Raw genomic sequence first — 20,648 nt, 5'->3', positions numbered from 1 at the left:
ACGTGTGGGACCCAGAGCCGTGTGGCCCGTCCCCACCACACAGCCGTGGCGCTGTGCCACTGCCCCCGCCTGCCCCCTCGCCTCCCAGACCAGCCCACCCCCTGCTCCTGCGCCTCTCTGCCCTCCTGGGAGGCCGAGCCCGCCCTGCTGAAGGAGCTGCCGCTGGGGCCCACCCGACGTGCTCCCCTGCGGAAGGTCCACCCAGCACCGCCGGCCACATGGGACCGCGAGGCGCCCCAGCCGCACACGGGGCCTTTGATGCCAGCATCTCAGGGGCACACGCGGGTGAGGTGTCGCCTCTGGTCCTCGCTACTTGTCAACAGGTGAAGGCTGGATAGGTTTGTTTCACCCGTAATAAAATGAATTGTATAAACCAAAAAAAATTAATAGGGTTCGACTACACAAGACCTTGGCAATTGGAAAGTTGATCGCCGGCCCCTGCCCTGTGTTTCTGATGCTGGAAACCCAAACGGGCCCTGACCCAGTCGTCCCGGGGAGGGACAGACACTGGCTGGGGCCACCGCGGAGGGCGAGGCCTTGCCTCGGCCCCAGGACGGTGTGAGGACATCGTGCCGCTGCTTTCCACGTGGTTCAGGCCGACGAGCCGGCAGCCATAGCGCGCAAGAAGGTGGCGCGGAGCGTGACCCCGACCGCCCACGCGCCCCTGTGGCCTCACCCAGCGGGATGACGAGGAAGCGCATGTAGCCGAGCCAGTCGGGGGTCTTGTGTGACAGCTGCTCCACGAAGAGCCGCAGGACGGCGCTGAGGTAGTGCTGTGCCCCCGCCACGGCGATCTTCACGGGCGTCGGGGGCTGCGAGTTGCAGTTGCAGCTGCGTCCCCGGCGGGCGGCACAGAGAGGGACAGCGCCTCAGGGGAGCTGTCCCGGCCCAGGGGCAGCCGCCAGGGGCCGAGAGAAGACTGGCGGCCCGCGGGCGGAGCCGCGAGTGTGCACACCTCCCGCAGCCCTGCGCCCCAGGGCGTCCCCGTCCCACGCGGCGGCAGGGCCGGGCGGGCGGCCCAGGACTCACTATCGCTGTATCCGGGAGACGATGGTGCTGAAGGCGGCCTGCACGTCGGCGGCGGAGCAGGTGCACACCACGGGCAGCGTGTGCCTCTGCAGCACGTCCGAGAGGAACTGCGCGGGGGACGGGCCGGCGCTGACCTCGGCACGACCGCCAGGGCTCCCCCCACGCCTCGCTCTCGGGGGCTCCCGCTCAGGGCCGGGCAGGTGCACGGGGGCCTCCCACCCTGCGGGCGGAGCCCGACCCGCCGCCACAGGCTGCCGCCTACCTGCCCCTGCCAGTCGGCCGTGTTGACCAGGATGATGTTCTCGGGAAGCTGGTCGTCAGAGACCAGGATGTGGTTCAGCTGGTCGTACACGGTCTTCCTGGGGATCTGCGGACACGAGGCCGTCCACACCCGGGCAGGAGAAGGGGCACCGCTGCCGCCCCCACTTCCCGTGACCCCGCCGGCCCCGCACCTGCAGCTGGCTCCGCGAGTCCGGGCAGCGCTCGTTGTCCAGGCTGTTGGCCCGCTCGCTCTGGGGCCGTGCCGGCTGCCGCTCCTTCAGGGACGTGCTCCGGCCCCGGCGGCCGGCCTGCTTCCCCTCGGACCTGTCGGGGACCAAGACAGGCTGGGGTGGCAGGGCCGGGCCAGGGGCTCGCTGTAGCTACACATCGCAGCAGCTCCGGGGGCAGAGCCGCTGGGCACTGGGGGACGGAAGGACACCACAGAGTCCCCTGCCCGGCAGTGGGTCCGTGGGCCTCCTGGAGAGGCCACCACTGCCCGGAGAGGCCCCGGGAGCCCCTGAGCCGAGCTGGCCCTGCCCTCCAGGTCAGCAGCTGGGCGGAACTGGCTGTAGCCAGGACTGGGCACCGGGCTGTCAGGGTGACCCTCCGCGGCCCCTGGGTAAATGCCAGGGGCCAAACACCACGGAAACATGAAATCGAGACCCTGCAGGAACAACTGGCCGACGGGCCTCTCTGGCCGGGCAGGGGCGCTGGTGGGGGCAGGGGCGGGACCTGTGGGGAGGACGCAGGTCCGGCTGCCCAAGCCCCGACAGGAGACCTGGGACCCAGGGCTGCAGGCTTCCCGTCTCCGCAGCGAGCGGGGGGAGGGGCAGGCCATGCCAGGCTGGGGCTTACGAGGCACCCCCAGGACACCTGATGTGACATGACACTTTAAAACTGACGCCATCGCCAGACAGGAGGCCGGAGTGGGGGTGGGGGGACACCCAGGCAGCGGCTGCTGTCCCTGGAGGGGCCCAGCCCCAGGGGAGGCAACGGGGCCTGCAGGGGGACAAGCCCCAAGGCGCAGGTGGGGTGGGTCCTGTGTAGGTGCCCAGGGGGTGGGGAGGGTCGGTGGGAGCCCAGAGGGGTGGCCGGGACTCGAAGACCTGGTCTGAGACGGCGGTGAGCGGGGAGGCGTATGCGAGACTCTGGGGGTGCCCCCATCAGGAACCACCGCGGGCCCCTCACCTCAGCCACCCCACTGCGTGTCTCGGCCCCCATACCCGGCCCTGGGACCTGGTGCTGCCCCTGCCCTCCTGGGGCCGGCCCCCCGCAGCTGCCCCCGCCCGACCCCCAGCTCTCCGCAAGGACCCAACGGCCAGAGCTGCCGGCAGCAGGTCAGACACGCGTGGTCTCATCCAGAGCTCCTGGAGGCCGTGAATCTGCCGTCCCCTCCCCCCCCCCAGCGACTCGTCCCACCCTCAACTGATGCCCCTGGACTGCCATTCCCTCCGGCTGGGGCTGCACCACCCTGGCCCGCCCGCCCGGCGCAGAGCCCCCGTCACCTGGTGGAGGGGATGACCAGGGACTCCGTCTTGGTGATCCTCCCGCTGGGCGGCAGCTTCTCGGTGAACAGGTCCAGGGTGGAGGGCTCCACCTCGGGGCTGTCCTCGGGCTGCCCTGGCGGCTCCCGCGGGGCCGAGGCGCCCTGGCGGCAGAGATAGACGCCTGTGCACCTCCCGCCGCGGAAACACACGCCCACGACGGGCCTTCTCCACCCCCTGTGGTCCCTGGTTTGGGTGAGGGCTTTGGCCTCTCGGGGCCCTGGGAGCTGCTTACGAGGGCCACCGTGTCGGAGATGCTGTCACTTGGCCGCTTGCCTCCCAGGGACCGCGTCTTCTCGGGCACGTCAGCCTGGGGGACGAGACGGGCTCAGTGGCTGGTGCCGAGGCCGCCTCACTCCCGGCAGGGGTGCCGGGCCCCGAGGCGGCCAGGCGGGTGGGGCAGGAGTGTCCTGGGCGGGGCACAGGGGCTTCAGGACAGTGGTGATGGGAGACGGGGCCACACCACAACCCAGCCGGGACCACCCACTCCACGGGTGCCGCACACCCACTGCGCCTCCTGAGGACGGGACGGGCGGGACTCACCGGGCTGGGCGGCTCCCTGTGGCTCCGGGCGCTGTGAATGCTCCCTATCTCCGTCTGCGAGCTGGAGTGCGACAGGCCTTCGAAGTACGGCCTGGCCGGGGGAGGGCACGTTACCTCCCAGGACGCCCCCACCGCGCCTGGGGGTCAGCCTGGGGGGCCCGGCGGCGGAGCAGAGCTGGCTCCGGAGAAAATCAGCCCTCACGAGCCTGTGTGGGCGTACGCCGCACGCCGTCCACAGCACGGGAGGGCAGGGGACGCGGGGAGGGCAGGGGACACGAGCTCTCTCGCCAGGCCACCTGGTGGCCGCCTCTCGGCTCCTCCCCCTGCTCTGAGGTCCGTCTCGGAAAACCCAGTCCCTGAAACCCTTTCCACCCCCGGTGTCGACTCAGGGCAGGGCTGCTGGCAACGCCTGCCGTCGTGCCAGGGCCAGGCCCCGACGGGAGCCGTGGGCCGCAGCCACTCGCAGATACAGTTGGGGGGAGGGGCCCTGTCAAGCCAGACACCCGGGCAGGTCTCACGCCCGGCGTGCCCCGCTCCCACCCGGGCGATGAAGCGTGTGAAACACGTTGCCACTGAGTGTGGCCACTCAGCGTCACGGCCCCCAAGAGCCCACGCCTCGAACCACGGTGGGCACACCGGCCGGCCAGGGGCTCTGACGTCATGGAGCTCGGGGGAGGGGAGCAGTCTGGATTACACAGGCGTGTCCAGTGCAATCACACGGCCGGGAAGACAGCACAAGGAGCCCCCCTGCTCGTGTACGCTCCCCTCCCGTGTTTAGGTCGAAAAGCATAAAAACACAACAAATCTTCCCCACTGCAATCTGGGTCTCCGGGCACCCCTCTCTTGTGGGCTATGTCCCCCCCTAGCAGGCCAGGGCCTCCCAACGGTCCACAGCCAAACCCAGGGGTGCACCTGCCTCTGCGCCTGCCCCTTGCCCCACCCTGCCCCGCCCTGCCCCCACCCTGCCCCGCCCTGCCCCACCCACCAGCCCCACCCACCAGCCCCACCCACCAGCCCCACCCACCAGCCCCACCCTGTCCTGCTAGAGGCGGGGGGGGGGGGGGGGGGGGGGGGGGGGGGCGGCCGGTGCCCGTCCTGGCATAGTGGCAGGGCCTCTGCAGCTCCCACGCGGTCCCTCCCCACTGACCCATCCCAGCCTCCCCCACCCTCGACGGGGCCATGCCCTCCCAGTAGCACCCCAGGGGATCCCTCTGCCCTCCCTGGCCCAGAGCTTGCGCCCCCAGCAGCACCGGCTTCTCCACAAACGCACCGTACTCGCCCATGACCAGATGGCTGCCCAGCCCATCCACCCCGTGGGACCACGGCACCGGCCCCCCAGCCACCCTGTAGGCTGGCCCCACCGGGACCTTCCAGGGAGCCCTGCCAACCGTGCCCAGGGCCGGGCATGTCTGCAGCCTGGGCGGGGCGTACACGAAGCCGCTGGGCTGCTCGCCGTCCCTGGGGCGGGACGCACCCACCAGCAAGCGCAGCCCTGGCTGAGGCTCACCTGAGCTTCGGCTTGGGGGTGCTGAGGACGCTGTCGTCGTCCTCCATGTCGGGGCCACTGTCGCTGGGGTTCTCCATGTCCAGTGTGTCGTACAGAAGGTCCAGGTCCTCCTCCGCCTCGGGGACATGCTCCGCAGGGTCCTGCTCCGAGTCCAGGACCTGCAGGGATGCCAGACTGCGTGAGGGCCGGGCAAGGGCGGTCCTCGCAGACGCTGCGTGGCCGCACGGCAGCTGGAGCGAGCCGCCCAAGGCCCACACAGAGGTGTCGGTAGGGACAAGATGAGGAGGGCACCCAGAGCCACCAAACCCTTTGCTGCCAGCATGTTCTGAGTCCAGTTAGTCTGTTTTGGAGACCCCACGTGCTGGCCCAGCTCTCGCCTGCTCTCGTGGCTCAGGTGCCGGGGGTGTGGTGGGAACTCGGTGTGCGGGCGGGGCGCCCGGCGGGTGCACAGTTGTGGGGGCAGGGCGCCCGGCAGGTGCACAGTTGTGGGGGCGGGGCGCCCGGCAGGTGCACACAGTTGTGTGGGCGGGGCGCCCGGCAGGTGCACAGTTGTGGGGGCGGGGCGCCCGGCAGGTGCACAGTTGTGGGGGCGGGGCGCCCGGCAGGTGCACACAGTTGTGGGGGCGGGGCGCCCGGCAGGTGCACAGTTGTGGGGGCGGGGCGCCCGGCAGGTGCACAGTTGTGGGGGCGGGGCGCCCGGCAGGTGCACACAGTTGTGGGGGCGGGGCGCCCGGCAGGTGCACAGTTATGGGGGCGGGGCGCCCGGCAGGTGCACAGTTGTGGGGGGCGGGGCGCCCGGCAGGTGCGCACAGTTGTGGGGGCGGGGCGCCCGGCAGGTGCGCACAGTTGTGGGGGCGGGGCGCCCGGCAGGTGCACAGTTGTGGGGGCAGGGCGCCCGGCAGGTGCGCACAGTTGTGGGGGCGGGGCGCCCGGCAGGTGCACACAGTTGTCGGGGCGGGGCGCCCGGCAGGTGCACAGTTGTGGGGGCGGGGCGCCCGGCAGGTGCGCACAGTTGTGGGGGCGGGGCGCCCGGCAGGTGCACACAGTTGTCGGGGCGGGGCGCCCGGCAGGTGCACACAGTTGTGGGGGCGGGGCACCCGGCAGGTGCACAGTTGTGGGGGCGGGGCGCCCGGCAGGTGCACAGTTGTAGGGGCGGGGCGCCCGGCAGGTGCAGTTGTGCAGCCACCAGTCAAGGCACGAAATGTTTCCCACACCTACAGAGACTCCCCTGGCCGTCTCGTAGTGAATCCCCTCACGCCCAGGCACTCCCGACCTGATTTCTGTGTCTTAAGTTTTGCACCTGCCAGAACGCCACACGACAGGAGTGGCACAGTGTGCAGCCTCGGGGGTCTGGCTCCTCTCACTGGGCGTCACGCACTGCAGCCTCACTCGCTCACTCACACTCCTTCTCCCTGCCCGGTGGCATCCCACCACACTGACAGGCCACTCTGTCCAGCAAGCCACCAGCAGGTGAGATCGGGGACGTGCCCGGTGTCGGGTAGCACAAGGAAGCCGACGGGAACATCTGCACGTTGGTCTCTGTGTGCGCAGATGTTTCCCCTCCCCGGTCACCACGCAAGAATGCAGCTGCGGGGTTTGGCGACTGTGCGCACGGCGGCTGCGTCACGTCACCTTCCCACGGCAGCTGTTACCCTCCACGGCGCGGCATTTCCTGTCTCCTCCAGCCACCCCGGGTGCCGCGCAGTCGCTCACTGCAGTTTGGGTTTAAATTCCCTAATGACCAGTGATGATAATCGTCACCAGCCACCTGTACACGGTCTTTGGAGAAGCTTCTCTCCAGATACATCCTTTGCCCGTTTTAATATTTTTAATTTTTTTTTAGTCTCGCTCTGTCGCCCAGGCCGGGGTGCAGTGGCATCATCACAGCTGCAGCCTCCAACTCCTGGACCCTGAGCTCACGCGATCTCCCGCCTCAGCCTCCCACATCGCCGGGACTGCAGGCCCCACCACACCCAGCTAACGGGGTCTCACTCCTGCCTGGGCTCGTTCTGAGATAACCTTGAGCCTGGTGTGAGGAAAGGGCCCAGCGTCCTTCTCCGGCGTGTGCATGTCCAGCGGTCCAAGCACCATTTGTTGAAGAGACTATTCTCTCCCCACAGAATGGCCTTGACGTCCTTGTCGAAAACCAAACGCCCCTAAACAGAACGGCTGACTTCAGGCTCTGGGACTCTCCCCGCTGGCCGGTGAGTCTGTCCTGGTGCCGGGGCCGCGCAGGCTGGGGAACCTGCAGCTTCCTGGTGAGGTCTGACCTTGGGAAGTGTCCAGTCCTCCAACTCTGTTCCTTTTCTAGACTGCTGGGCTCTCCACACACGTTAGCTGGTCAGTTTCTGCAAAAAGGCAGCTGGGAATGTAACAGGCATCATGTTGAATCCATAGATCAATCTGGGAGGTGCCGCCACCGTAACAGTATTCAGTCTCCATCCATGAACGCCGGTACCTTTCTACTTATTTGTAGATTCTTCAGTGTCTTTTAAAAATGTCTTGTGGTTTCAGTGTGCGAGTCTTACCCGTTTTTAAAGTTGGGTTGTCTTTCTTACTGGGTTTTAAGAGTTCTTTCTTCACGTACTGGACACAAATCTTCACCAGACATGTGATACTACGTCAACGTGTGGCTTGTCTTTCAGAAAGCAAACTTGTACTTTTCATTGTGGTAACATATATATAAAATGTAACGCTTGCCATCTTTTTTTGTTTTTTCATTTTATTGTTATGGGGGATACAGAATTGCAGGTTACATACGTTGCCCATGTACCGCCTTTCCCCCCAAGTCAGAGCTCCAGGCGTGTCTGTTCCCCAGGTAGTACGCGTTGCACCCATCATGTAGGTATATATCCCTCCCTTCCCCACCCCCCTTCCCGAGTCAGCACCTTCCAGCGTTACCATTCCCCAAACGATGCGCAATGCACTCATTGTGTAGGCATAGCCCCATCCCCTCCCCCACCCCCCACCTCAGTCTGATATCCGATTGGTGTCGTTCCTAGATGTGTATTTAGTGATGTTCAGGGAAACCAATTTTCTGGTGAGTACATGTGATGCTTGTTTTTCCATTCTTGGGATACTTCACTTAATATAATGGGTTCCAACTCTCTCCAGGAGAACCATAGAGATGTCGTATCTTCATCATTCCTTATAGCTGAGTAATATTCCATGGTATACATATACCACAGCTTACTAATCCAGTCATGTATTGATGGGCATTTGGGTTGTTTCCACATCTTTGCGATTGTGAATTGTGCTGCTATAAACATTCGGGTACATGTGTCTTTGTTACAGAATGACCTTTTTTCCTTTGGGTATATGCCCAGTAATGGGATTGCTGGATCAGATGGCAGGTCTACTTGAATCTGTTTAAGATACCTCCATAATGCTTTCCACAGGGGTTGCACTAGTTTGCAGTCCCACCAGCAGTGTATGAGTGTTCCTGTCTCTCCACATCCATGCCAACATGTGTTGTTTTGGGTTTTTTTGATAAAGGCCATTCTCAAAAACCACAATGAGATATCACGCTTGCCATCTTGACCCCTTTACATGCCCAGGGCAGCGGCGTCTGCTGCACCCACACAGCGGCCCCCTGCGGACTCGCCCCGCCCCAGAGGCAGCCCCGCCCCCAGACACGCCCACCTGCCCAGCACCCCGCCCTGCCTTCTGTCTCTATGAACCTGACCACTCCAGGGACCTCCCATGAGTGGGCCACACAGCATTTATTATTTTGTCTGGCTTATCTCACAGTTCTTATTTTTCATGACGTCCTGTATATCAATTTCTTCTGTTATAATCATGCTTTTTGGGTCCCAATAAATCTTTCCTTAACCCAAGTTCACAACATTTTTCCTATCTATTCTAGAATTTTCATAGGCTTTAAATTTATGGGTTTTGGGCCGGGCGCGGTGGCTCACGCCTGTAATCCCAGCACTCCGGGAGGCCGAGGCGGGAGGATGGTTTGAGCTCAGGAGTTCGAGACCAGCCTGAGCAAGAGTGAGACCCCGTCTCTACTAAAAATAGAAAGAAATTATATGGACAACTAAAAAAAAAAAAAAACATATATATATATACACACACACACACACACACACACACTAGCCGGGCATGGTGGCACATGCCTGTAGTCCCAGCTACTCGGGGACTGAGGCAGGAGGATCACTTGAGCCCAGGAGTTTGAGGTTGCTGTGAGCTAGGCTGACGCCATGGCACTCTAGCCCAGGTGCCAGAGCAAGACTCTTGTCTCAAAAACAAACAAACAAACAAAAAAAAAACAGAATGGCAACTGTTTTTCCTGGTGTACCAGTACTCATTAAAAAAATTTTTTTTCAAATAATTTTTTAGAAGTTTTAGGTTTTCAATTCAGAAATATGATCCACTTCAGTTCACTTTTGCATATGGTGTGCGCTATGTGTCAAGGCAACTTTGCTGAAATCAACTGACCGTGCAGGTGCAACACCTATGCTCATAAAATGAAAAGTATAAGATATTAAGCTGAAGCTGAGGGTTCCAACAAACACACTTGACCCCAAATTCACTCCTGCAGCAGGGAGCCCTGACCAGAGGCTCCGCTCAGTCCTCACGGGACAGACCTCCGCTCGGGCCCCGGCGGGGCGGGAGGCAGCCTGGCCTGCTCTGCAGTCAGCCCGGAGCTCCCCGAGGTTAGAGCATCCGCCTCCCCAAAACTCCGATGTGGGAACCTAACTGGCGTGAGGAGGTGATGGCCCTGAGGGCTCTGCCGCTGGGAAAGGGGCTGCAGGGAGCCTGTTGGCACCTCCCCCCACGCGAAGACACCTGAAGGCGCCATCTCCGAGGAACGGGCCCTCACCTGACAGCGACTCTGTTGGCACCTTGACCCTGGACTCCCGGCCTCCAGAACCGCGAGCAATAAATTTTGGCTGTTTATAAATTTCCCAGTCTAAGGTATTTTGTCACAGCAGCAAATGGTCTGAGACAGGCTGGACCCAGGCAGGCAACCGCACCTCACTGGGCCTCTCCGGCCCGCCCGAAGGCTGCGGACGGCCGTGTGTGGGCGGCACGCTGCCCTGACCACGCTGCTCCGAGGCCTGGCCACACACATGCTGCCTCTCCACGGGGTGTCCAGAGCGGCAGCACTAATTTTCTTCTGACCATGTAAAAAGAAACCCCCAAAAACCAAGACGTTTTTCTTCTCATGATGAAAGTTATGCAAGCAAGTAGAGAAAAGCTAAAAGAAGAAAACTTAAAACCCAAGGAATGCCGGCAGCGGGGCCTGTGTGGGCAGGGATGCGTGGGGTCTCTGCACCACCTGCTCAGCTCCGCTCTAAAGCATCCAGTCTATTCATAGAAACACGCACACGCACGCGCACACACACACCACACACACACACACACACACACACACACACGCGATCCCGTGGCCACACCCCAAGACGACGTCCTGTCTTCCTCCTTGTGTGCCGGCAACTCGGAGCTCAGCAGAGACCCAGCGGGGGATCCCAGGGCCCCTGCTGGGTCCTCCAGGTGGCCCTGGAGGGCGACACGGCCACTGAGCCGCCTGACAGGGCAGCACGGGAGCAGGCGGCAGAGGCAGGACCCCGGCCGGGCTTGGCTCACTCACCTCATCCGACACCTTGAACCTCCGCAGCAGCGCCACGACCTTCTGCTTGAAGTTCTGTTGCTGCAAGACAAGGGCAGAGTCAGGAGCTGCGTGGGAGCCGCTGCCTCCAGAGGAGACAGCTGGGCAGCGCAGGGCGGCGCGACGCACCCAAAAGCAGTCCCAGCACCTCAGCCTCCAGCAAGTTCATGGGCATCTAGAACCACAAGCCAAGGTCCAACGGTCCCAGGCCCAGTGAAGGGGAACCTAGGGAGGGACTGTGCTGACACTACCGTTCTTCCAGAAGACTCCACAGCCCTTCCCAGGCCAACTCCAGAAGGAGGGTGCTGTGCCCCACATGGGGGTGGACACGCGGGCTGGCTGCCGGGAGGCGCTCGGGTGGGTGTCCTCGGCGGTCAGTCCCAGCCCCCTCCACCCTCATGGGCCCTGGGACCAAGGCCCAGACTGGTCTCTGTGCGGCGTGGGGTGCTGTGGTCCAGAGACACGGCTTCGCCCATGTCGGGAGCCACCCGCCCGTCTCCCTGCCAAGGCCACAGTGGTGTCTGCGGCCAGACTGTGTCTGTGCCCCTCGGCACTGGGCAAGGGCTTCCCTGGCCACCGCGCTGGCCCGGCCTGGGGAGGCATGGCCGGTGCTGCCAGTTCTCTACGGGGCTCTGGGTGCCGGTTCTGGCAGGGCCACCCCAAGCTGTCCTCCGGGAGGAAATGCCTGGCAGCTCTTCCCAAGCTCCTGGGGCCATAGCGCCGGGCAGGCCAGATGCTGAACAAAAGCAGGAGAACTGGCCACACCCAGGTGCATCTGGTGCTGGACCAAGGAGAGAGCAGCCTCCCCCAGCCTGGGTCACGCCCTGAGCCTTGGAGACAGCAGCACCCGGCGGGGCCCAGGAGCAGGGCTTGGCCCGGGATGCCCCCGCCTGGCTCACGCCCGCTTGAGCTAACAGAACCAGGCGCCCCGCACCCGGCCGCAGAGGCTGAGGCTGCAGCGTCTGGGGCAGAGGGTCCCGCCCAGCCCCAGGAGGCGCTGTCAGCAAGCTGCGGGCTGTGTGCGCCGCGCTCTTCCAGTCCCACGCCCTCCCCAGGACTCCGCCGCCATGTCCCCGCCGCCCTGTCCCCCGCCCCCCGCCCCTTCCCCGGGGTTGGTAAACCCAGTCTCCACCGACCCTGGTCATGGATGTCGTCCTCACTATCGGTCGCCGCTGCTTCTTCGGCTTCCCCACGTCGAAGTCATCCTCGTCCAGGTCCTGCAGGGACAAGCATGGTGCCTGGGCCGCGAGGTGGGACCCCCAGCAGCGCACGTGGGCCGGGGTGGGGCCCGCCGCCAACAGCCCCCCCCACCCAGTGAGCACCGTCCCCCACCAGGGCCCGGGACTGGCGGGGCCACCCCCCGTCCCCAGCGAGGCCGGCGCCCCGCGCAGCCCCACGCGGTCACCTGCCCCTGCACGGCGTCGTCGCTGGCCTCCTGCTCGGAGGAGAAGCTCTCGTACTCCTCCTCGGAATAGTTGTCTGTGGAAGGGGCAGAAGGAGGCACCTCGGGTTCCACCAGCCGGAACGAGCGGCCACCGAACCGCAGACCCCGATGCCGAGGGGCTGCGAGGACACGGCCCCTGCGGAGCCCAGCGCCCCGGGTGCAGGTGCAGTGGCCCGAGGCCCAGGGGCCCGATGGCGGCAGCCCGAGAGGCGTAGGGCTCGGGGAAGTGGGGGAGGGCTGTGAGGACGGGGGCTCCACACTGACCGCCTTGGACCCCCGCAGCCCCTCCGGCCGTGTTTCAGCCTGGACTTACACTGGCTGGGCCCCCCGCCCACCCTGGGGTCGGGGTGGGGACACGGACCCCAATTGTGATGGTGGCAACAGCCGGCGGCCAGACACAGCCACACTCACCCGCGGACTTGGCCTTGGGGCCGGCCTGCATGGCGCTGTCCTCGTGGTCGATGGGCTGGCTGGACAGGGACACGATCCAGATCTCGGCCACCTTGACGGGGGCCTCCTTGATGCTGCTGCAGAGGCTGAGCACCTGGCCGCCCTCCGCGGGGTGCTGCATCACCTGCAGGCAGAGCACGGGTCCGGCAGGGCCACGGACGGCACCGCCACCGCAGCCGCCACCTGGCTGAGGCCGGGGCTCCGGGAGGACGGATGAGAGGCCGCGGGCCTCCCAGGGGCGCCAGGGAGAGAGGGCAGGGCTGTGCGGGGCAGGTCGGGGCCAGGCAGGGCCACGACAGACTGCGGTGGGCGCGGAGGCTGCTCTTGGCCTCGGGCACTCCCGCTGTCCCTGCAGAGCCACCCAGGCGGGTCCCAGGTCTGCTCAGACTCTGCCTCCGCCCGCAGCAGCTAAGTCGCATGTAAAGCCGGTCCCCGACCCGCAGGGTCCAGCGCCGGGGACCTGGTCTGTGGCGGAGGGGGGGCTCCCACAGCAGAGACACCTGGCAGGCCCGGCCCCCTCTTGTGAGAGATTCTGACCAGGGAGCAGCACAGGGGGCCCCGGCGCCCCCCACCCCCGCCACCACCTCCCCCGCCACCGCTTGGGCGTGCCCCACCCAGCCCCGCAGACGCACGACAGTGTCCAGGCGCTCGCCGACATGGGGCCTTCGCTCCAGCCGCTGCCCCGGGGGCCGTGTGCTCCCACCCAGATACCAGGATTCTATGCACCGGATTTTTTAAACCATTTGGGGGCCTGATTCTGGGTGCCAATTTTTTTCATCCATCAGTCAAATAAGAAAGTACAATGTTTAAGCACGCGTACATCTGCTTCCACCTGCACTTCAGAAACCAAACGAGGAAGGGCAGCGGCAGCTTCACGCCAGCACGCACGCCCTTCCGACGCCTGCGTGTGCGTGTGCGTGTGCGTGTGCGGGACACACCTGCACCCCCGCGCCTGCAGCTCCACTGTGTGGGCCGCCGGGCGCGGTTCTGGGAGGAGCAGGCGAGGGCCCGGGCAGGGCACGTGGGGGTGGGCGGCCCACGCTCTGACAGCCGGGCAGGAGCTCGCGCCCAGCGCCAGGGGACCCACGTGGGGCCGGGGCCTCCCCCACAAAGGAAACCCTGCCCTTTCCTTCCTTCAGGGGGGAGCACGGGAGAGAAACTGGGCTCTTAACAAATTTTAATGACAGAATGACAGGCTTAATAAGAAATACAATAACTTAAATAGAATAGAATATTTAAAATAGGATAATTAAATAAATAGAATAATCAAAATTTTGCAAAAACAGGCCGAGCACAGGGGCACACGCCATAACCCCAGCACTTGGGGAGGCCAAGACAGGAGGATCACTTGAGGCCAGGAGTTAGAGACTGGCCTGGGCAGCACAGCCAGACGCCGTCTCTATGGAAACATCTTAACAAGCAGCTGGGCGTGGCGGCGCCTGCAGCCCCAGCTTCTTGTGTCCCGGCGCCGTCTTCCCAACAGCACCTGCTGTGCGTGTCTGTGTCACATTTTGGAAATTCTCACATTATTTCATCGTTTTCCATTATGATTGTATCTGCTGCGGTGATCTGCGATCAGTGACCTGTGATGTCACCACTGTCATTGTTTTGGGGCACCACAAACCGTGCCTATGGAAGACGGCAAACCTCGGTCCCCTGTCTCCCTCTCCTCGAGCCTTCCTCTTCCCTGAGACACAACAAGATTGAAATTAGGCCAATTAATAACCTTACAATGGCTTCTAAGTGTTCAAGTGAAAGGAAGAGTCATGTGTCTCTCACTCTAAATCTAAAACTATAGATGATCAAGCTTAGTGGGGAAGGCATGCCAAAAGCCATGACAAACTGAATGCTAGAGCCTCCTGTAGTTGTGAATGCAAAGGAAAAGCTCCTGAAAAAAATTAAAAATGATTCTCCAGTGAACAGAGAAATGATAAGAAAGTGAAACAGCCTTATTGCTGATATGGAGCCTCAGCCTCAGCCAGAGCAAGGCCCTAACTCTCTTCAATTCTATGAAAGCTGAGAGAGGTGAGGAAGCTGCAGAGAAAAGCTGGAGGCCGGCAGAGGTTGGCTCGTGAGGTTTAAGGAAAGAAGCCATCTCCACCACATGAACATGCACAGTGAAGCAACAAGGGCTGATGGACAAGCTGCGGCTACGATCACTGATGAAGGTGGCTACCCTAAGCAACAGATTTTCAATGTAGATGAAACAGTTTTATATTGGAAGAAGATGCCACCTAGGACTTTCATAGCTAGAGAGGAGAAGTCAATGCCTGGCTCCAAAGCTTCAAAGGACAAGCTGACTCTTTTGATAGGGACTAATGCAGTTGGTCACTTTAAGTTGAAGCCACTGCTCATTTACCATTCTGAAAATCTCAGGGCCCTCCAGAATTAGGCTAAATCTACTCTGCCTGTGCTCTAGAAATGGAACAACAGAGCCTGGATGACAGCACATCTGTTTACAGCATGGCCTACTGAATATTTTAAACCCACTGCTGAGACCGACTGCTCAGAAAAAGATTCCTTTCAAAACATGACTGCTCACTGACAATGCACCCTAACAGCAAGAGAACTAGAATCCGAAGTGGAGCCTGAGGATGGGACTGAAGTGCTGCAATCTCACGATGAAACCTGAACGCATGAGGAGTTGCTTCTTATGGATGAGCAAAGAAAGTGGTTTCTTGAGATGGAATCGACTCCTGGTGAGGACGCTGTGAACATTGTTGAGATGACAACAGAGGATTTAGAATATTCCACAAACGCAGTAGGTAAAGCAGCAGCAGGGGTTGAGAGGATTGAATCCTATTTGAAAGAAGTTCTACTGTGACCAAAATGCTGCCAAACAGCATCGCCTGCTACAGAGAAATCGTTCATGAAAGGAAGTCAATCAATGCAGCAAACTTCATTGTTGTCGTATTTTAAGAAATTGCCACAGCCACCCCAGCCTGCAGCAGCCACCACCTGGTCAGTCAACAGACACTAACACTGAGACAAGACCTTCCACCAGCAACGAGATCACAGCCTGTGGACGGCTCAGGTGATTTTAGCATTTTTAGCAATAAAGTACTGTTTAACTAAGGCATAATGCTATCATACCTAGTAGACAACAGTATAGCGTAAACATGATGTTATCAGTGCTGGAAACAAAATCATTCGTGTGACCCTCTTTACTGCAACACTCGCTCTGCCCGGCTGGTGCGGCGCCCGCCGGGCCACAGTGTCTGCCGGGGCTGCCCGTGCCCGCGGCCCACGGCCCTCGGCCACACGCACAGCACGTCGCGTGCTGAACACTGCAGGCAGCCCTGACACTGTGGCAGGTGCTTGTGCAGCCAAACATTTCTAAAAATAGAAAAGGTGCAGTAAAAATACGGCATAAAAGACAAAATGGCACACCTGTGCAGGGCACCTAGCACGACGGAGCCTGCAGGACGGGATGCCACCCTGGGCGAGTGGGCGGGCGAGTGGGGGGGCCGGTAGAGGGGCGGGGGAGGGGGCGAGGGGCGGGCGAGGGGCAGGTGAGAGGGGCGAGTGGGGGGCGGGGGGGCAGGGGAGGGGGTGGGGGAGGGGCGGGATGAAGGGGCAGGTGAGGGGCGGGGCGGGGGAGGGGGAGGGTGGGGCAGCGGGTGAGTGGGCAAGTGGGGGGCGGGGGAGGGGCCGGGGGAGGGGCGGGTGAGTGGGCAAGTGGGGGGCCGGGGGAGGGGCAGGGGAGGGGCGGGGGAGGGGCGGGGGAGAGGGCGAGTGGGGGGTGGGGGGGCAGGTGAGGGGGGTGGGGGAGGGGCCGGGGGAGGGGCAGGGGAGGGGCAGGGGAGGAGCGGGGGAGGGGGCGAGTGGGGGGTGGGGGGGCAGGGGAGGGGGGTGGGGGGCAGGGGAGGGGGGTGGGGGAGGGGCGAGGGAGGGGCGAGTGAACGTGACGGCGAGGACGTCCCTGCTCTCTGCTGTAGACATCACGAGCCAGTGCAGTGCACTCAGGCTACACTGACCTGACAGAGTAACAAAGCAGTCGTGCCACAAGGTGGGGACAGCTACAAGGTCACTCGTGACAGGAATCCTCCTTACTCGGTTATAACCTCATGGGACTCCTGTTGGATTCCATCTGTCGTCCCCTGAAATCACTCTCGAGTGGCGCGTGGCCGTCAGGCCCCCACGGGACAGACCACGGGGAAACGCAGCACGCAGACGGGGTCAGCCGGGCCACGGCTCCCGTGCTGTCCTCACCCTGCCATCTTCCCAGTGCCCCACCCAGAGCCGCCCGTCCCTGGACACCTGGGCCCCCAGGTCTCCTGGGCTGGACCTGGCCCGAGTGCTGTGTGCGGCGCGGGCGGAGGACCCGGGGGCAGGGTGGCATCACGAGGACAGCTTCCCCGGCCACTACCACGCTTCCAGGTCACCCAGAGGCGCCCACTGCGCTCCTGCAGCCTGGTCTCAGGCCAGCCGACCCCCTGGGTGTCACTGAGGAGCCCGACTGGCCGGGGCTCCTGCGTCCCCCAGGCCAGGTCCGCAGGCCCACAAGCCCACCACACGCGCTCCCGTCCCTAGGTGCAGGGGGCTCCCATCGCTGAGACCAGAGCCCTCGGTCTCCTGCCGGTCAGCTCGGTCACCCCGGGAGCTGTGAGAAAGAGGCAGCCGGTGGCAGAGGCGGCCCTGGACGCAGGGCCCAGCAGGGTGGTGGGCGCCGGTCCCTCCCAGACAGCTCAGCTGGGGGTCCGCACCAGAGAAGAACTGGGTCACCCCCCAGAGCGGAGCTGCCCCTCACCAACGTCCCGCTGGGCACCCACTTGGGCCCAGGCCCTCCGCCCCGCTTCTCGGCGCCTCAAGTGAGGGCGCAGGGGCCGGGCCATGAGCCCTGCGGGGCAGCGCTTGGGTGGTGGGGCCCAGGCCGCTCGAGAGGAGGTGACACCCGAGTGTCCTCGTGAGGCCTGCACGACTCTTCTCCCCACACACCCGAGGTCCCGCTCAGGGCCTGCCGCAGCCCTGCCTGTGTCTGGAGGGCCAGCAGGGGAGGGCGCGACTGCTCCAGGCCCCGGCCCTGCTCGGCTGCCCGGCCACGTCCACTGGCCCCGCGCTGCGCCCTCAGGACCCTTCCCTCCCGCTGGGGCCATGTCCGCTAGCCCCACCCCGTCCACTAACCCTGACCTGGGGCCCCACGGCCAGGCCTGGAGCCCACCTGGCGGAGCGGCCTTCACACCCGCGCCCACCTGTGCCTGCCGGGGCTGACACGGGCCTGGGGCTGCCCCAGACCTCACGGAACGACAAGCCCACAGCGGCTCACGGGTGGGAAACAGCCGCTGCAAGACGTAGGACACAGGACCAGAACTGCCCCAGTGCTCGGGGACACAAAGGGCCCCATCGGGTCCCGGGTCAGAGGCTGCCCTTAGGAGGAGATGCCTGAAGAGGCTGGAGGAGGGGAGCGCTGGGGAAGCGTGAGGGGCGGTCATGTGACCATGGCTTTGGGGGTGAAGGGGAGGGAGCTTTGGAGGTGACAGGCAGTGGGGCAGGGTCACACCCAGGGATGGGCCTTTCTCCAAGGACAGAGAGAAGGTGAGGGGCCATAAAGCAGCAGGTGACGTGCCAGGTGTGCCCCTTGGGAAGGTGACTCCGGCATCTCCCAGGGGTCGGCGGAGAGAGCGGAAGGTGGGGCAGGCAGGGGACGTTCCAGCAGAGACAGGACGGGGCCAGGCCCGTGCAGACGGCGTTCAGAGCATGGGCACCGCGCAAGGCGGCTAAGACGGGGCTGACAAGACAGGGGCCCTGCGCAGAGACCGGGTGCAGGGCGGGCACAGCCCACGTCACCAGGAGACACCAAGCACCCCAAGGCTTCTGCTCGACCACAGAAGTGACGGCTCCAGGGCAGGCCCTGTGGCCCCCAGAGCACCTCTGGCCTCTTGCGCACCCGATCCAGCCTGGGGGCAGGAGGGCCACGTGACTGGCGGCCTCAGGCCTGTGGAGGGGCCGCGGGCTTGTTCCCCCAGACGCCTGCTCCGCCCTGTGCCCTGCTGCAGGGACCCCCGGCCACCGAGGCTGGCCTGAGGCTCGGTTCCCACAGGGACAGAAGCCTTGGGTGGTGGCTCGCGCTCTCCACACCCTTCACGCGCAGGGGGAGGGGCTGAGCCCAGGGCTGTGCCAGTGCTTGTCCCGGACACAGGGGTGGGGGAGACAGGAGGGTGGGGGCGCGGGAGGGTGGGGGCGACAGGAGGGTGGGGGCGCGGGAGGGTGGGGGAGACAGGAGGGTGGGGGCGCAGGAGGGTGGGGGCGCAGGAGGGTGGGGGAGACAGGAGGGTGGGGGAGACAGGAGGGTGGGGGCGCAGGAGGGTGGGGGCGCAGGAGGGTGGGGGAGACAGGAGGGTGGGGGAGACAGGAGGGTGGGGGCGCGGGAGGGTGGGGGCGCAGGAGGGTGGGGGAGACAGGAGGGTGGGGGAGACAGGAGGGTGGGGGCGCGGGAGGGTGGGAGAGACAGGAGGGTGGGGGAGACAGGAGGGTGGGGGAGACAGGAGGGTGGGGGAGACAGGAGGGTGGGGGCGCAGGAGGGTGGGGGCGCAGGAGGGTGGGGGCGCAGGAGGGTGGGGGAGACAGGAGGGTGGGGGAGACAGGAGGGTGGGGGCGCGGGAGGGTGGGGGAGACAGGAGGGTGGGGGAGACAGGAGGGTGGGGGCGCGGGAGGGTGGGGGAGACAGGAGGGTGGGGGCGCGGGAGGGTGGGGGCGCGGGAGGGTGGGGGAGACAGGAGGGTGGGGGCGCGGGAGGGTGGGGGCGCGGGAGGGTGGGGGAGACAGGAGGGTGGGGGAGACAGGAGGGTGGGGGCGCGGGAGGGTGGGGGAGACAGGAGGGTGGGGGAGACAGGAGGGTGGGGGAGACAGGAGGGTGGGGGCGCGGGAGGGTGGGGGAGACAGGAGGGTGGGGGCGCAGGAGGGTGGGGGCGACAGGAGGGTGGGGGAGACAGGAGGGTGGGGGAGACAGGAGGGTGGGGGCGCGGGAGGGTGGGGGAGACAGGAGGGTGGGGGAGACAGGAGGGTGGGGGCGCGGGAGGGTGGGGGAGACAGGAGGGTGGGGGCGCAGGAGGGTGGGGGAGACAGGAGGGTGGGGGAGACAGGAGGGTGGGGGCGCAGGAGGGTGGGGGAGACAGGAGGGTGGGGGAGACAGGAGGGTGGGGGCGCGGGAGGGTGGGGGAGACGGGAGGGTGGGGGCGCGGGAGGGTGGGGGAGACAGGAGGGTGGGGGCGCGGGAGGGTGGGGGCGCGGGAGGGTGGGGGAGACAGGAGGGTGGGGGAGCGGGAGGGTGGGGGAGACAGGAGGGTGGGGGAGACAGGAGGGTGGGGGCGCGGGAGGGTGGGGGAGACAGGAGGGTGGGGGAGACAGGAGGGTGGGGGAGACAGGAGGGTGGGGGCGCGGGAGGGTGGGGCCGCGGGAGGGTGGGGGCGCGGGAGGGTGGGGGCGCGGGAGGGTGAGGGCGCGGGAGGGTGGGGGCGCGGGAGGGTGGGGGCGCAGGAGGCCTCAGACTCAAGCAGTGTGTGGGGGAGGCTGCGGACACCCCCACGGTTCAAGCTCTGCACTGAGACACAGGCATGGGACGAGACACGCGGACACGGGAACCAGGGAACCGGCCGGGGGTACACTTGTAGCGACGCCTCCTGGAATGGGCTCCAGAACAGCCCCACCCCGCCAGAATCCGCCCCCCTGAGGGCAAGACAGGCCGCTAGCGGGGCCCAGGGACACGCAGGCACGAGGGAGCCACGCCGAGTGGCGGGTGGGTGGCAGGAAGCCCCACTCAGGGCCCACATTCTGCCCCCACAGCGGCACCAGCCTCGAGGCGCCTCTGGGCATCGAGAGAAAAGTGGACGTTTGGAGCCGGGAGAGAACCCGCCCGGGCGCCCATGAGGCCCAGCCGGCCGCGGCGGCTGCCTGGCGCAGCACTCACCTCGGCCATGCTGACGGAGCCCGCGGCCAGCGTCTTGTAGCCCAGGATGGTCCGGTTCTTGTACCGCTTTCTGCGCTGCAGCATGATCTGAAGCTTGTTGCCTTCTCGCTTGAGGAAGTGAGGGTACTGGGGAGCGAGCGGGGGGCGCGGCCTGAGCATGTGCCCTCCGCGGCCCCAGGCAGCCCCCTCGGCCTCTGGCGTCCCTGCGGCACGTGGTAGGGTCAACCCGGCCAGCGAGGCGTGTGGAGACCAAGTGCCGACACGGCCCCGAGGGCAGGGTCACCGGGACCCTTCCTGCAGCCGACGGCAGCAAGAACGAGCGGGTGGCCACGCCCACTGCACCAGGC

The 20,648-nt window shown here is 64.8% G+C and overlaps 1 protein-coding gene across 4 annotated transcripts in view; it reads right to left on the bottom strand.

Annotated features, from left to right (window-relative positions):
- The window catches only part of PACS2 (phosphofurin acidic cluster sorting protein 2), a 64,278-nt gene that overhangs the window by 10,251 nt on the left and 33,379 nt on the right, over positions 1-20,648 (bottom strand). For 2 of the 4 annotated variants that reach the window (XM_069490857.1, XM_069490874.1), the window contains exons 4-16: positions 20,302-20,427; positions 12,357-12,519; positions 11,907-11,980; positions 11,638-11,718; positions 10,484-10,543; positions 4,885-5,042; positions 3,378-3,468; positions 3,070-3,144; positions 2,796-2,938; positions 1,482-1,614; positions 1,292-1,396; positions 1,030-1,136; positions 677-831 (exon numbers count right to left, since the gene is read on the bottom strand). In XM_069490857.1, coding sequence (XP_069346958.1) covers positions 677-831; positions 1,030-1,136; positions 1,292-1,396; positions 1,482-1,614; positions 2,796-2,938; positions 3,070-3,144; positions 3,378-3,468; positions 4,885-5,042; positions 10,484-10,543; positions 11,638-11,718; positions 11,907-11,980; positions 12,357-12,519; positions 20,302-20,427 — 1,471 coding nt within the window. Of the gene's footprint in view, positions 1-676; positions 832-1,029; positions 1,137-1,291; positions 1,402-1,474; positions 1,615-2,795; positions 2,939-3,069; positions 3,145-3,377; positions 3,469-4,884; positions 5,043-10,483; positions 10,544-11,637; positions 11,719-11,906; positions 11,981-12,356; positions 12,520-20,301; positions 20,428-20,648 lie in introns of all 4 variants that reach the window. The other 2 variants (XM_069490862.1, XM_069490868.1) reach the window with 2 other exon arrangements.

This window comes from Eulemur rufifrons, chromosome 2 (assembly GCF_041146395.1).
Source record: "Eulemur rufifrons isolate Redbay chromosome 2, OSU_ERuf_1, whole genome shotgun sequence".
Taxonomy (NCBI): domain Eukaryota; kingdom Metazoa; phylum Chordata; class Mammalia; order Primates; family Lemuridae; genus Eulemur; species Eulemur rufifrons.
The sequence above is the reverse complement of the archived record's forward strand: the minus strand, read 5'-3'. Positions and strand labels throughout refer to the sequence as shown.